Consider the following 14,444-nt stretch of genomic DNA (forward strand, 5'->3'; position numbering starts at 1 on the left):
GTTCACTTACACAGCAACAACAACAAAAACATTGTCAGTATAATAATATATAATTACTTTGGTTGGCCATCAGGGAACAGAGAACAAGTCAGGACTTCGTTAGGTCGTAATTTCCCTATTAACACCGATCACCCAAATCTCTGCCCTCATCAAGCGGGATTTAGGTTTAATTCCCTCAAAGGCGTCGCTAACCGCCGGAACAACACCCTTGGCTTCTCTGATTAGACCACTAGGGCTATAAATGCCTGGCAGTCTCCAAGGCAGTCATTACTATAGGCAAGCATGACGAGGAACTGGACGCACTCTGAGAAGCTCGACCGGCGCACAGATGGACATCTCTCTTTCTTGGAGGGGTCTTTCGATACTAACAAAATATCGGGACCGTGGGCACAGCCTAAATACTGCTTCAGCATTGATGCCATCCTGTCCACAGACCACCGGGAGGCAGCGAAGCGGTGCGCTTACCCCCAACAAATACTCGCGTCGAAGCCCTCGCATGCCCCGCTGCAATCGCCTTATGGCTACATACCTGCCACGGCTCCGTACCAGCAACAACTCCACCAGCTACACATCGAGCCATGCCATCGCTTGCAACATCACCACACCTACGAAACAGAGTTATATGATGGTAAGATTAATACTATTTTTGATAGTAGGCTAGTGCTTGACAATAGCCTACGTGTGCTGATTGGCTAGGTTGTACAATTGTGCAATCCGCTTACAAAATCTTGTTTTATCTTGTTAAGGTAGCATCGGTTATCCAAATCACATGACATGTCGTGGAGCTTTCGGGCAGAAAACATGCAGACGGATCCGCACAATCTTCACTACAGAACAACTGAGGAAATTAGAGGAAGTGTTCAGCAAGCAGCGTTATATGACTGGGACTGAGAAGGTGCTGCTCGCCTCAGCGCTACGCCTTACCGAGACCCAGGTAAAAGTATGGTTCCAGAACAGGAGAACGAAATGGAGAAAAAGCCAAGAAGACCAAGTCCAAAGTTCCGTTTGTTCTGAGGCGGAAGAGTTTATATCTGTGGACAGTGACGACTCCCTGTAGTCTCAAGGAACTTTAAAAGTTGCAGTGAAGACCCTGCAACGGCTTTCCCTTATTTTTTTTATTTCTGTTACCAAATAATATTTGGCCTTAGGTATTTCTTGTCAAACAAGATACGTTTGGAAGATGGCACTACTGTGTGGTTTACCATGCCTCTCAAATAAAACATACTCTACCATTTCTGTTTCAAGTGGCGTCAATATGTTACAAGAAAATGAAATATCCCTTGTATCTTAGATTAGCTATGTTAACCCGACAAAGGTGTATTTAAATAGCTTGGCTAGTTTTAATTGAAATGCAAGTTTATATTATTATTATTATATTAATATTGTTGTTAATATTGTATAATAATGTATGCAGGTTAATTCTCTACTAATATTATGTAAAATGACGTAGTCTATACTCTCTCAAACGAATCACCTAAAAATATTGTAGGCCTACTACGATATAGCCTAGTCGTTTAAATTAAATATTCAATCAACAGTGTGGACTGGACCTCAATGTTATTCATTAGCGTAGCAAATCATGTAATAATCGTTTTACAGGAAGGTCACACATGTTTCAGAGTAGGCTAAGTGTTAATATGAGCGCCATACGTTAAATCGGCCTATATTCTGCACCTAGGGGGATCAAGGTGGCTCAAAAGTGCAAATGGAATTATAATAACACAATGATACAAATTATTAGCTAATCATACGTCTTCCAGAGGAAAAATAATCATCGAGACGAGATAATTTCAACTGCATACTTTTCTGGCAGTCTCTGTCATGTTCAATGGGAATTTTGGGGGGATTTTCAGACTGTAGAATTGGCGTTAATATTGTTTGCAGATTAACCTTATCGTGCGCATTTGTTCAAGTACTGCAGTGACTGAAAATTATAAACAATAATACAAATGATTAAATTATTATTAATAATATAATATTATTAGTTGTTTTTGTAATGTAATTAAAATGCACTGAATGCTATGTCCTCTTTGGTAATAACATCTGTAGAAATGCACTTGAGGAATAAACAGTGAAGGTCACCCTTTACATGATTAGATCACTAGATGGCATTAAAGAGTGGACACAACGTTATTAGTGTAAGACTCAATCAGTGGTTAACTCACAAGATTAATGATATGATGGAAAGAATAATTTGCTACATTTGGTTAATCCTATAATAATAAGAAGTGCATAAGATAAGTAACTGATTAAAACATAAGGCTCACATCAATCCATGATGCCATAGTCAGACTTGGAAATGTTTAAACTGACTTGATTTGTGAGTACAGCCTTGATTGGTTTACTTTGAATATTCTGATTTAAAGCTACATATATTATATTTAAACTTCATCTATGTTTGTAGTGATCATGGAGCTCTTCTTTTTTGTCTCTGAATGAGGAGGTAAACTGTGATGAAACACATACTATAAGGGTATCCATCATAGATATTTGACCAATTCTATATTTGACTATATTATTGTCCATCTTTTGTGCCAGCTGTATGAAAACAGTATTCATAAAAGTTGCATATAACTTAAAACACATGCAAAAAGCATGACATAATTGCTTGAAAGTCCTTATAATGTTTCATTTTACATTAGGTATAGAGTTGTGGCTTTTTATAGAAATGGCACTATCTTCCCTTTAATCTTCTAATCTATGCCTCTTTATCACTAGTAAAATAGCCGACACTTGCTTCACACCCTTCCTCTAGCCTCAGATGAAAGAGGGTTTAACATCAGTTAGCTTGTTCCTGGCAGGGGAACAATAATCACATTTTAACGCGACTTCACACCCCGAGCATTCACAAAAACTCCAACTGTTAATGCCTCCTTTCAATGCCGCGCAATCTGTAATCAATGGCCAGAGGCAAAATTAATAGACACTAATGGCCATTTGGATCCGAAAGGCAAAGAGAGGGGAGGGGGCAAAATCTGCCAGTGAAAGCTATTAATTATATGCAGAGGGAGCGGGTAGGCAGGCACTGGAGGGGTGGATATGTGTGTGTGTGTGTGTGTGTGTGTATGGGGAAGGAAGGAGAGAGGGAGGGGTGGGTAGCTTTGAGGCTCTGAAGGGTCCATGGCCTGCAAGTTTCACACGGACTTCCGCAGAGCACCTTATGAAAAAGACAGGCAGGGGGGCTTTGGCTGGGTCCGGGCGGCCGGGATTGTTTCATCTGAAAAGGGCGACATCTGTCCGGGGGTTGGGGGAGACTGCTCAGGCCCATTAGGTGTGCCGCTCACTCAACAACTTCCAAGATCTCTCTCTCTCTCTTTCTCTCTCTCTCTGTCTTTCTCTCTCTCTCTCTTTTTTTAAACGGACAAAAGCGAAGGAAGGGGAGGGAAGGGAAGGAGGAAGAGCAGAGGTGGGGGTGTAACGGGTGAAGGAGCTCAAGATTTCCCAGTGCTATGATCTGTCTATATCTGCGTGCAGACAGACACCCATCTATCCGGACAACATACAGACAAACATCTCACTGGCTTACAGCGAATACTCCTGCAGAGTACTCAAACGCAAAAAATACTCCTTTTCAATCTATTGCATGCTTTATTTATTGATCGGGCCGGTGTAAAGTAAATACAAAATCACATAGACTCCTAGACCACTTGATAAACATCCATACGGAGAAATTGACCTTCAATTGTTCAGCAGTAAGCATTAGGATTCCACGCAAGATGGCACCTTCCCCTCCAGTCCCACCGGGGGATACCTCACATAATAGTATACATGACACTCCTTCAGTCCTCCGTGCTCTCTACGCCACACAAGGTCGTGCAGTCCAAAGGTCAAGTGGCATCCGCGTGCTCCCACATAATCAGTGCTATGAGTGTTTCCAAGGGACATCCGATGCACAGACGTGTTTCAAAATCAAGGGCAGGAATATGTTGCTCCAATTGTACCCCTTAATTGGGTCATTTTTTTTTATTATGCATTATGCATTATAAAAAAGGCAATTTTGATCAGCACTGAGCATGTCTGGTAAATTAGCCATATCTGTGGTGTTAGCAGAGCATGTAGCTAGTTTGCATTCTTTGCTCAATATAAAAGATAATAATAATTGTATAGGTGTTCATGCTAACACTGTATATTTCCATATTACTTTCCGCTGTATGTCGGTAAGCCATACCTTTGCAAAACCAGATTTACCACTGTGATTTAAAAAAAGCAGTAATTGAAAGGAATATGACATTTATCACATGTGTCTATACATTATTTCTTGTTATAATCCACATGAAATTCATTAATAGTGATCTGTCTCCATACTTCTTTATAGTTTACATTAACAGCTGTTCTTGGAAGCTGGACTCCACACAATCCATGGTGTAAAAATAGGGCATTGATTACCGAATCTTTAAATACAAAGAGGTGCGCACACCAACGGTGTGACTCTTGTAGATCCTTAATGGACATAATTATTATGCTGATATAAATTGCCCTGCTGTACAAAGAAACTTTGAGAATACTTTTAAAATGATGCAAGTAATGACTTACTAGGCTATATGATATAGGCTGTTTGGAGTAATATCGAAGCAATATCTTTTCGCACACACGAAAACATTATTGAAGGCTACAACAATTTGAACAGAATAGTTTTAAATATAATGATACGAGAATGTTTTCTCCCACTTCATCTTCAAGCGTAAGTTGCTGTAAAAATGTGTTCAGTTGCTGTAATTGAACCCCCCATAGAGTTTATAATTAATCTGTGATTGAAATTGAAATTATTAGCATTGCAAAATATATCATATTGCCATGACGCAATGAAGGAATGCTCTTTTGTGTAAACACATGCATGGGAGAAAGGTAAAGCTAAATGGTTAGTTTCTGTCAGGGTGCATGTAACGCCGTTTAACATCCTACAAAATGGCTGTAATTTGCGCCTCGTGGCCTCATCTGCGCATGCTCTCCACACCTCTGTCACAGAGTCGATGGCAGGTATTGATGTTGGCGAATGACAAGCCCTCTCTCAAAAGCCTGTCTGATCTTCGGTCATAACAGCGTTTAGAAATGTTCCCCGGGAGAAGAGGACACAAGTAGCGCTGTCACAAACCATTTGACATCGAGGTTAACAAACCCTGCCTACTTGTTGTGCGTTCTAATGTGAATCGTTGTATACTCCGGCTGATTTCTGAAATAATTTCTTCATGTGCGAATAGTTTTCGGAAGACGGACACTCGGATTCAGCGCGAACAATCTCTACGTTGAGACTTTTTGGAGCTATCGAAACGCTGACATTCATCTTATGCACGTTATGGATCCCATAGGAACATACAAATTACGTTAACTTGCATTTGGAGGATTTTTACTGACTGTTTCTGAACTGTTGGACACGATCTGAAGTCCCATTGTTGCTCTCAGGTCTGACAGTGTTTTAAATTGTCATAAGGTAGGCTATTTGATTTTATGCAACTTTGACGTGATGTTTCAACACAACAAAAAGTGCTTTACCATCGAATCGCTCGTTGGCAAAGATGCCAATTCCTCGACATCTGGGGACGAACCTATCAGACCCACGGCGCTGAGATTGACGGAGTCTGTTCATCCCGCGCCCTTTGGGACATGCTTCCAGAATTCCGGCAGGACCTTGTACAGTGGCCCGGAAATGATGTTCCCAGATCCGGGCTCTCACTCTACCAACCCCGCACTGTCTCTCCATCACCTCCAAATCCCCTCGCAGCATTTCTTCAACCCTCATCAGAGAGATACATTGAACTTCTATCCGTGGGTCCTGCGAAACCGATATCTTGGACACAGGTTCCAAGGTTAGTTCACAACCCTTATGATCTTTAAGTAGGCTAGTTAAACATCTTACATTCAGGTTTCAGTGTAGGATAAGGATCACTGGTGAAAGTAAAAGATGGTTAGTCTCATGTGCAGGTGTTGTATCAGACTTAATGGGCATCCTATAGTTGGCCTATGATGATCCCGGAGAGTTCTGCACGACTTCAGTAGCAGGGCCCACAGAGAGTTTGCACATTCTCCATGAAGTTACATTAAATAACAACGAAGTTGTCACATATATTACTGTGTTATATGCCATATATAAATATGCATGTTGCAAATTGTAATGTTGCAATTTTCTTGTCAAAGCATCGAGCGCATGTCGTGAGGATATAGTAATCCTGCCGGTGGCAAAGTAATGAAACAGCTATTAGGCCTAGTAATTGCAGCAGTCTGCGTGCACAGGGTTGTTACAGCTGACAAATCGGTAGTTGTTTGGAGACCTTCGGTGGAACAGAAAAGGGGTTGATTGTCAACAAAATAACATAATTTGTGTCAGATCTTATTAAACTGATTCGGATGAATCTGCCAATTAGCACGTGAGGAGCAAGCTACAAGAACTCAACACAAAACATCCATGTCACCAGATTTTCATAGTTTTAAAACATGAGAAACTATTTGTTTACCCTCATCGTACACTCGGAGTTAAATTACATTTCAAAAGACGTTTAAATATTACACAGTTATTTTGAAAGGCTGCATGGCATACAATTAGTTCCAGTGCCAGTATTCGGACTGCTTTATATTTTCTGCATTAACAAATAAAAAATGGGAGGATAAAATGGTTGTTTTGAAGAAAAAAACAATGCAAACTCGTGAATAATTAGGTCTCGTTTAAAATAACATACCGGCATGTGCATTTTGGAGATTGCTTCGACCGATTAAAAAGCATTATTTTCACACACAAATGTTTCACACACAACATGAAACATTTAGCGCAGAAGCAATAAACAAACGTGGAGCTATTAACAAAAAAAACGTACCTAAAGATGGTGAACTCATTGAAAAAGTATTGGTTTTATCCATAAATGTCTTGTACCCACCTATTTTAGGGAGAACAGCCTTCAGTAAAACATGTATTTTTTTTTTCACCAAAGGCTATAAGTAATACAGTTATATTTTGGTAAATAAAAACCAGGGTGTTTTGGTTGTTATCATAATCGTCAGTCTGGGTAAAAAAAAGAAAATGAATTATTTAATTAATTATGCAGACTGTGCGTTCTCTTGTTAGGTTTGGAGAAAATAAATTACACCTGCCGTCGCCGCCAACTCGAGCATGAATTTAATCCTGGTTTAAACTGAACATAATATGGAGCATTGCATTTTATTGTTGTGGCCGATCTTGTTTCTTTTAACTGGTCGAAAACAATCCTAATTGGGAGGCAATGTGGTCATAATTTTTACTGACTCTTCTTAGGATATTTAGTTTTTAATATTTATTTATAGGAATCCAATCCAATACTTTTATTTACTGGCCTTTTATTAATTAATTCCAGAGTTTTTGTTTAGTTGCATCAAATATCACAGGCCATTATTCATGCTTAGACATTTACAGGACTAACAGTATTACTGAACAGTAAATTAACATGGAAGAAACAAGAATAATTACTTTGAATTGTGATCAGCAATTCACTGAAAGCAGACTCTCCCTAATTTTCCATTAAACATTATACCTTTTACTGTTTGGGTCTTTGGGGCCAAAACATCCTGACAAGTAACTTATACTGGGTGGCCCCATTAACCAAGCAATTTGTTAAACCAGGCGGATCAATAACGCTTTGCTGCCCAGACCAGTCCTGTAGAGTGAGAGGAAGTCTGCCCCTATAAGACTCAAGCCGCGTCAGGTGTGCTCAGCGCAGGCCTCAGTCACTCACTTACTCACTCACACACACACCCTCAGGCTATCCCACAGGTAATTGGGGGAAGTCAGAGGTTGTTGTGACTATTGCCCAGATCCGGGACTGAGATAGATTATCTTTTGTTTATGCCCAGAACACATCCACACGGTGCTGGTGTCCAGTCACCTTGAACACTACTGTTCGGACAAGGCAAAACACAGCCCAGAGTGTCTGGATTACCTGCCCCATGTCTTTTATTTCCCTCCCTTCCATGTCTCTCCCTGTTTTGTGTTGCTTATTGCTTAATGGTGTTAATGGACTTTGAGGAGCTCACTTCCGATCCTGGGCTGATCGGGGAAGACCTGTGGGTCTGTGGGCTCCGTCATGCAGCACAAAGTAAACAGGATGTCAGAATCGTAGGCAAGCGTGTGCATATGGTCTCGTCACGGGACGCATTCTGCAGCACATGGCACGTTTGAGACTCGGGCACGGGTCACACAGAGATGTCTGCACACGGCACTGTTATAACTCTGGCACAGGTCACACAGAGATGTCTGCACACGGCACTGTTATAACTCTGGCACAGGTCACACAGAGATGTCTGCACACGGCACTGTTATAACTCTGGCACAGGTCACACAGAGATGTCTGCACACGGCACTGTTATAACTCTGGCACAGGTCACACAGAGATTTCTGTACTTTTCTACACCCCAGATTTTTGTTTGCGTTGATCTTCTTCCTCTTCTGCATCTTGGTCAGATAATTGTCAGTGACACGTTGGAAAAGTATGTGTGTGCGTGATATACGTTTTTTTTTTTAAAATGCATTTGTAGATTTAGCCACTTTTGCTGGCTTTTGGAGAAACGTTAAATGCCATATTATGGACCGTTTGGCCAGCGTGAAGTAGTAGACACCAGTACAGTAAGAGAAATGGAGAGAAGTAGACAGGTTACAGTGAGTGGAAGCAAATGGTGTTGTTGGTGGTGGTGGTGGTGGTGGGGTGAACGATTCAGGTCCTTCATTTCCCTGTTGAATCCCCCCCCCCCACCTCCTCAAAAGATAATGAGGCCAGTGCTGACAAGACCAAGCTTGTTTGTGCCAGGGGAACGGTAGCAGCCCTGAACTAGATGCCATCTGGTTCCCTTTCAGTCAAGTTTGGGGCCACTCTCTCTGTGCGGATTGGCCGGGGTCTGTTTGAGCCCATCTTCCCCAGGGGGAGTCCTTCGTTTCTGGGGAACAGCCCAAGCCCACGTCCCTGGTGGAGCTTGGCTGGGGGTTTCTGCTCCTCTACCTCTCTCAGGGGGACCTATGGAGATGGTGAAGCCGTGACAGTGTCAGATACACACACACACGCGCGCGCACGCGCGCTCACACACACACACGCGTATGTGCACACACACACACACACACACACACACACACGCGCGCGCACACACACACACACACATACATACATGTGCATGCACATGCACACACACAAATCTGTGCACACACATTCACACATATAAATGCATATACACACTCTCACACACACACACACATGCTCACACACACACACACTGCCAGGGCATGCAGAGCCTGACCGCGTGCTTGTCGGTCGACTGGTGTGATGAGAACGGTGAAGACCATTTTTCAATGAAATCGTCCCTGATGTGACTAAGGAGAGAGATTACGGGGTCAATTTGTCAGCGGTAAGATTAAGAGATGTGTTTGCATGGGGGAGCAAACGTTTGTGACGGACAGCCTAATGTCACCCGGGTCTTCTTGGCCTGTTGGTGCTCACTGCTCCTTGAGGAACATATAAGGATTACTTTTCAACACCCGCAGAGCTGAGGTAGCTCATTATTGACATTCTTAACCCCCCCCCCCCCACACACACACACACACACATACCCAGTCTCAGAAACACTCGACACATTTTTGCAATGAGATGTCTCTATTGTTATCGTTTCCTTTTTTTTCTTTCTTTTTTTTTCTTTTCAGTCTCTGATGTTCAAAGGAGTTTCAGCACGCCAGCTGAAAATGCTTGTCAATGACAGTCCTGTGACAGAAAATATGCACTCTTTCCGCAGCCCCAGTAAAATACATGCCTTATTAGGAAGAAGGAGTGCATAACTTTTAGAGGCTCTTAGAATACATTATGAAGATGTTTTTCTGCCTTTGACAGAAGTAGGCTGTTCCAACAGGTATGTTTACAAATAGCTGCACAGGCTTTAATCTGTATTCACATAGGAAATGCCTGTACACCATGTTTTGTCCTCCTCACTTCACTAAAGAATTTCCTGAGCAACCCTCAGACTATATACGAGATATATTATTAATGTGATAAAACTGCTTGTTTCTAAAACAGATTGAGCTGATGTTGCTCATCTGAACAAGCTTTTAGGTGGAAGTTCCACTGAAAGGACTTAGTTCAAAGCCATTGTCTGGAGATAAAAGGTCGGTTTCCATGCTCTGAAAGACACATTAAGTCTGCAAGGCCTACAGCTAATCCCCCTTCGTATAGAACTGATGCCATTAATGCCTTTTGTGTTCACAATCAGTACATCTTTATATTTAGTTAGGGTTTCAAAAAGGGTCGACATGCTCAAGGGACCTTTGTGCAGAAAAATCCATTTTAATTAGCAAATTCAATTAAGTTTGTCCCAGAGCACTTGAAGAGTGTCAGTTTGATGCAGACTAGAAAGCTCCATGAAGTGTTAGGCCAAGTGCAGAACATGAATGTTTCTTGCAGTGCAATTTTTTTTCTTTTGTACCTATTAAGTCGGAAACAACAAGGCCATTAGTATAATTGGTGAAAAGTGAGCACCTTGATAAGCTCTATTTGGCTAACGATTCCAGTCTCCTATCAAAACAGACGTCTGAGTTACAGTGGCGTACAGCGTTCCTTCATCTCGTCCCAACTCACAACCGTGTCAAGGATACGATCTGTACACAACATAGTCAATAGTCAAATGAAGGGGAAATACATTTGTGCATCAAGAAGATGTGAAGTGCAGGTTTCACTTGTTTGCATATTATTGACGTACGTGTCTTGTGTTGGGCACCTGAGGTGAACGTTGACATTTGGGGTTTGGACATCAGTTGTTGCCCCTTTGCGTGTCCTCTGCCCCGAATGGTCCCTTTTGCCTATTCGTGTTGGCGGTTGTTTTCAACGTTTCTTTTTTTAAAGATATGCACACCAAACTCAAATGGTGGTCAGGTAGAAATATCATTTGTTTATGTAAAATGTTTTCGTTTTCTTATAAGTGATTTTAATAAATGGATAATGGTCCATGGGGAGCCAGATGGTGTCTGCGGTGGGACACAAAGTCCCGCACCCAACTAAACCGAAAATTAACGACATTTCACTGCTGCCATGAATGAAATCGGACAAAATCCATGGGATTTTGATTTGCTTAACTGCCATATCGCCATTATAGTCATCAGGCAATTTATCCATCATAGATGTTTTTGCATTCACCCAGAATAAGATATTTACCTAGGACTTCTAACTGAATTGCTACAACTTAAAGGCCTTGCATTTGTATACAAATGAGCCTAATGCCAGCATCCAACAGGCTAAGGAGAAAGACTTTGTGTTCAAACTAGAGGCCCTAATATAGAGTTTACAATTATAATGATTCTGATTGAAGAGTATGCATGTTAGTGGAAATTTTATACTTGTATTTATTTTAAGTGAAATGAATATTACTGAAATTATATTAGTCTAAATTGGTTTTCACTTGTGTACCGATTTACATCAAATTTCACTGGAACATTTCCCAGACAGTTTCACAATGTTTTTAGATCTAGTCTCAACAAATATTTATTTTAAATATATGATTTCACCTAATGCATACTATATTGATAAAATTAATTGGTTCATATTATTTTGATTCATGAAAAAGATTTCTGGGGTCATAATTATTTTTGCTATAGGCAGTATCACACTGTCTAGATGAACAGTGTTGTCAGCGTGATGACATATGAACATAAATCAGTGGAGACGATATTAATCTTAAATTCGCTCACTGTGGTTATGTGACGGTGACTGCTCACTGGTACACCCTCTGCAGATGTAACACTTTAATAAAATGCTAAAAGTTTTTTTTTTTTAAACTCACACCTTATATTTGCATGATACTGTAACAAAAAATGACAATGATTAAATGATAATGTGATTTATTAAACAAAATACTCACCTATGCTATGATATGATATGAACCTGGTACATCATTTACACAAATGACAACTTCATATCTATAGATCAACTCAAGCTCACCCCCTCCCCCCTCCATCTTTCTTCTCGTAGGTGAGGACAACAGTCCTGAGAACCTGCTTCTGCACGGGCCGTTCTCGCGCAAGCCCAAGCGCATCCGCACGGCCTTCTCGCCCTCGCAGCTGCTGCGACTGGAGCGGGCCTTCGAGAAGAACCACTACGTGGTGGGCGCCGAACGCAAGCAGCTGGCCAACGGCCTCTGTCTGACCGAGACACAGGTGAGGACCCCCACCCGACACCCCAAGACATTGTACAGCAGAAAGAGAGAGAGAGAGAGAGATAGATAGATAGATAGAGAGAGGGAGAGAAAAATAGAGAGAGGGAGAGAGAGAGAGATGGGATGCAGGGGTGCGGCAAGCCTACATTCTTCTGCTCTGAGACGAGCCCGTAGCATGTCTGTCGGCTCTTGAGTCATCCATCTCCTACACCACCCCTCGGAGCGAAACACGGTTTCATCACCCTAAACGGAAGAGTTTCTCTGCTGCTCTGTGGCTACCGGATGTGTTGGACTAACAACAGAGGAATGCAGTGAAACACACACTACACATCTACCTTGAGTGATTCACAAATGTGACAGTATCGCAGGGGAAAAAATGGCAGTGTTAAAACAAATTAATGCTTGTGTTGCTGTATTTAGTGTGTAAGACATTACTTAGAAATAGAATTTGATTAAAGGCTGCCATCATAATTTGGCTTATGGAGAGGGAAACTGCAGACAGAGGCTGCAGTGAAAGCATAATTTGATGTACGTCTTGAAGCTGTTCATATATATATTGGCTAATACTTGATCATACTCAATCTTGTAAGCAAAGGCAAAAGCAAGTGACTCTTGAAGGTCATGGCACATGTCTAACTCTCTCTCTCTCCCACTCTCTCTCTCTCTCTCTGTCCATTCTCAGGTAAAGGTGTGGTTCCAGAACAGGAGGACCAAGCACAAACGTCAGAAGCTGGAAGAGGAGTCTCCGGAGTCGCTGCAGAAGAGAAAAGGCAGTCAGCACGTGAGCCGCTGGCGAGTAGCTACGCAGCAGCCCGGCTCGGACGACATCGACGTCATCTCTGAGGACTGAGATCAGACCTAAACCAGACTTAAACCTCTCCAAGACACTACCAGAGACTGAGAGTACAATGTTCTGTTTTTGTTTGTTTGTTTGTTTGTTTGGTTTGCGTTCAGTTTAAAAAAAAAACATGTTGAAAATAACAGTGGCAGCGGTGATGGCGCGACGGTGTCGGCGGAGCTGGAAACGCACCTCGCGGCCCAGAACACGGAACAGATCCGAGGAGCGGATCGCTAGCTATGCAGTTGCAGCGACAGCACACTGATTGTGTGCGGGAGAACCTCTCTTGACTGAAATGCCCCCCAGGCTGTTGTTGTTGGGCAGCAGTGACCATTAGATCACCGGTGCGTCTCACACCGTGGTATAGTCATCATTTACTGTTCCAGTTTATTTTTATTTTTTGAAATCTCCTTAACAGTCTTTGGATGTTTGTCTCACCTCACCATCGTGTGTCAGTTTAACCTTCACTAAAGATAGCGCAACTATCTAATCATCATCATCATGGTTTGTTTGTTTGTTTGTTTGTTTGTTTGTTTGTATAATTGTATCCACTTGCTCAAGTGTAAAATGAGCTCAGTTCATGGTTCAGTGACAGACACTTGTTTTACGTTGGAAGTTATTGTGGTTCTGGTGAGATATACTGAATTGCTGTGTTTATATTTTTATAACTCTGTGTGTGCTGTGCCATTTTCATTCAATACACAAAAGGCAGGAAACCCTTTTTTTCCACACAACCAGTTTTGGCAGTAAAAATATTCATTTGAAACTCTCTACAGCGTTTGCCCAGTAGATAGTTCTGGTGTTTTGCAGTTTTGCCTTTTATGCAAAATGAACAACAACCGCGACAACAAAAACAACTTCTATGCATTTGTGTATTCAATGTTCTCCACGTTTCCTTCTTCAATCGCCTGCTATCTGGATTAGATTGGCATTTATTTAAAGGACATTCATGATGATTGACATGTGATTATCCCACAGTGAAACCTATGTGTCTGATTCCCTACGCAGACAAAACACTGAGACTGCAAGGCCATGGATAGGGAGAACCACCAATCTAACTCATCAATCATTTTGTAGCACTTCATAGCAAGATTCTGTCTGTAATGTTGGAATGTATTGTTCCTACTTCGCAGTTTAACAAATGCCTAGACTCTCTTATTTTGTATTGTTTTTTTTACCCCTCTGTTCAGAATATTAGATTATTAAAGTGTTAACATGATTTTAAATTATTTTAAATATCCAATGATTTCTGAGTTTGTTATGAAAAATATGGGATTCCAAGCATTTTTCGGTTAAAAACACAGTTATGTATATTCAGGTTTGGTGTTTTGAATTTGGGGGACATTTTTGATCTGCAGAAATGTCCTGAAATAATACAAATTACTACAATACGACGTATTGTACAAACACTTGCACAAAAACACGCACACACGCACACACACACATATACATGAAGCCAATTCAT

General features: G+C 41.4%; 2 protein-coding genes across 2 annotated transcripts; both read left to right on the forward strand.

The window, feature by feature from the left end:
- The first annotated feature begins 253 nt into the window (after window positions 1–253).
- On the forward strand, window positions 254–1,232 carry LOC105906230 (homeobox protein notochord-like). Its single transcript, XM_012834345.3, has 2 exons — window positions 254–628; window positions 747–1,232. The coding sequence occupies exons 1-2, from the start codon at window positions 283–285 to the stop codon at window positions 1,055–1,057; spliced, it is 657 nt and encodes a 218-aa protein (XP_012689799.1). The 5' UTR covers window positions 254–282; the 3' UTR covers window positions 1,058–1,232.
- Window positions 1,233–5,114: 3,882 nt separating this feature from the next.
- emx3 (empty spiracles homeobox 3) lies at window positions 5,115–14,154 on the forward strand. The gene is made up of 3 exons (XM_012834400.3): window positions 5,115–5,804; window positions 11,958–12,142; window positions 12,824–14,154. Exons 1-3 carry the CDS (start codon window positions 5,462–5,464, stop codon window positions 12,989–12,991), a joined length of 696 nt encoding a protein of 231 aa, XP_012689854.1. The 5' UTR covers window positions 5,115–5,461; the 3' UTR covers window positions 12,992–14,154.
- The last annotated feature ends 290 nt before the right edge of the window (window positions 14,155–14,444 follow it).

This window comes from Clupea harengus, chromosome 20, assembly GCF_900700415.2.
Source record: "Clupea harengus chromosome 20, Ch_v2.0.2, whole genome shotgun sequence".
Lineage (NCBI taxonomy): Eukaryota > Metazoa > Chordata > Actinopteri > Clupeiformes > Clupeidae > Clupea > Clupea harengus.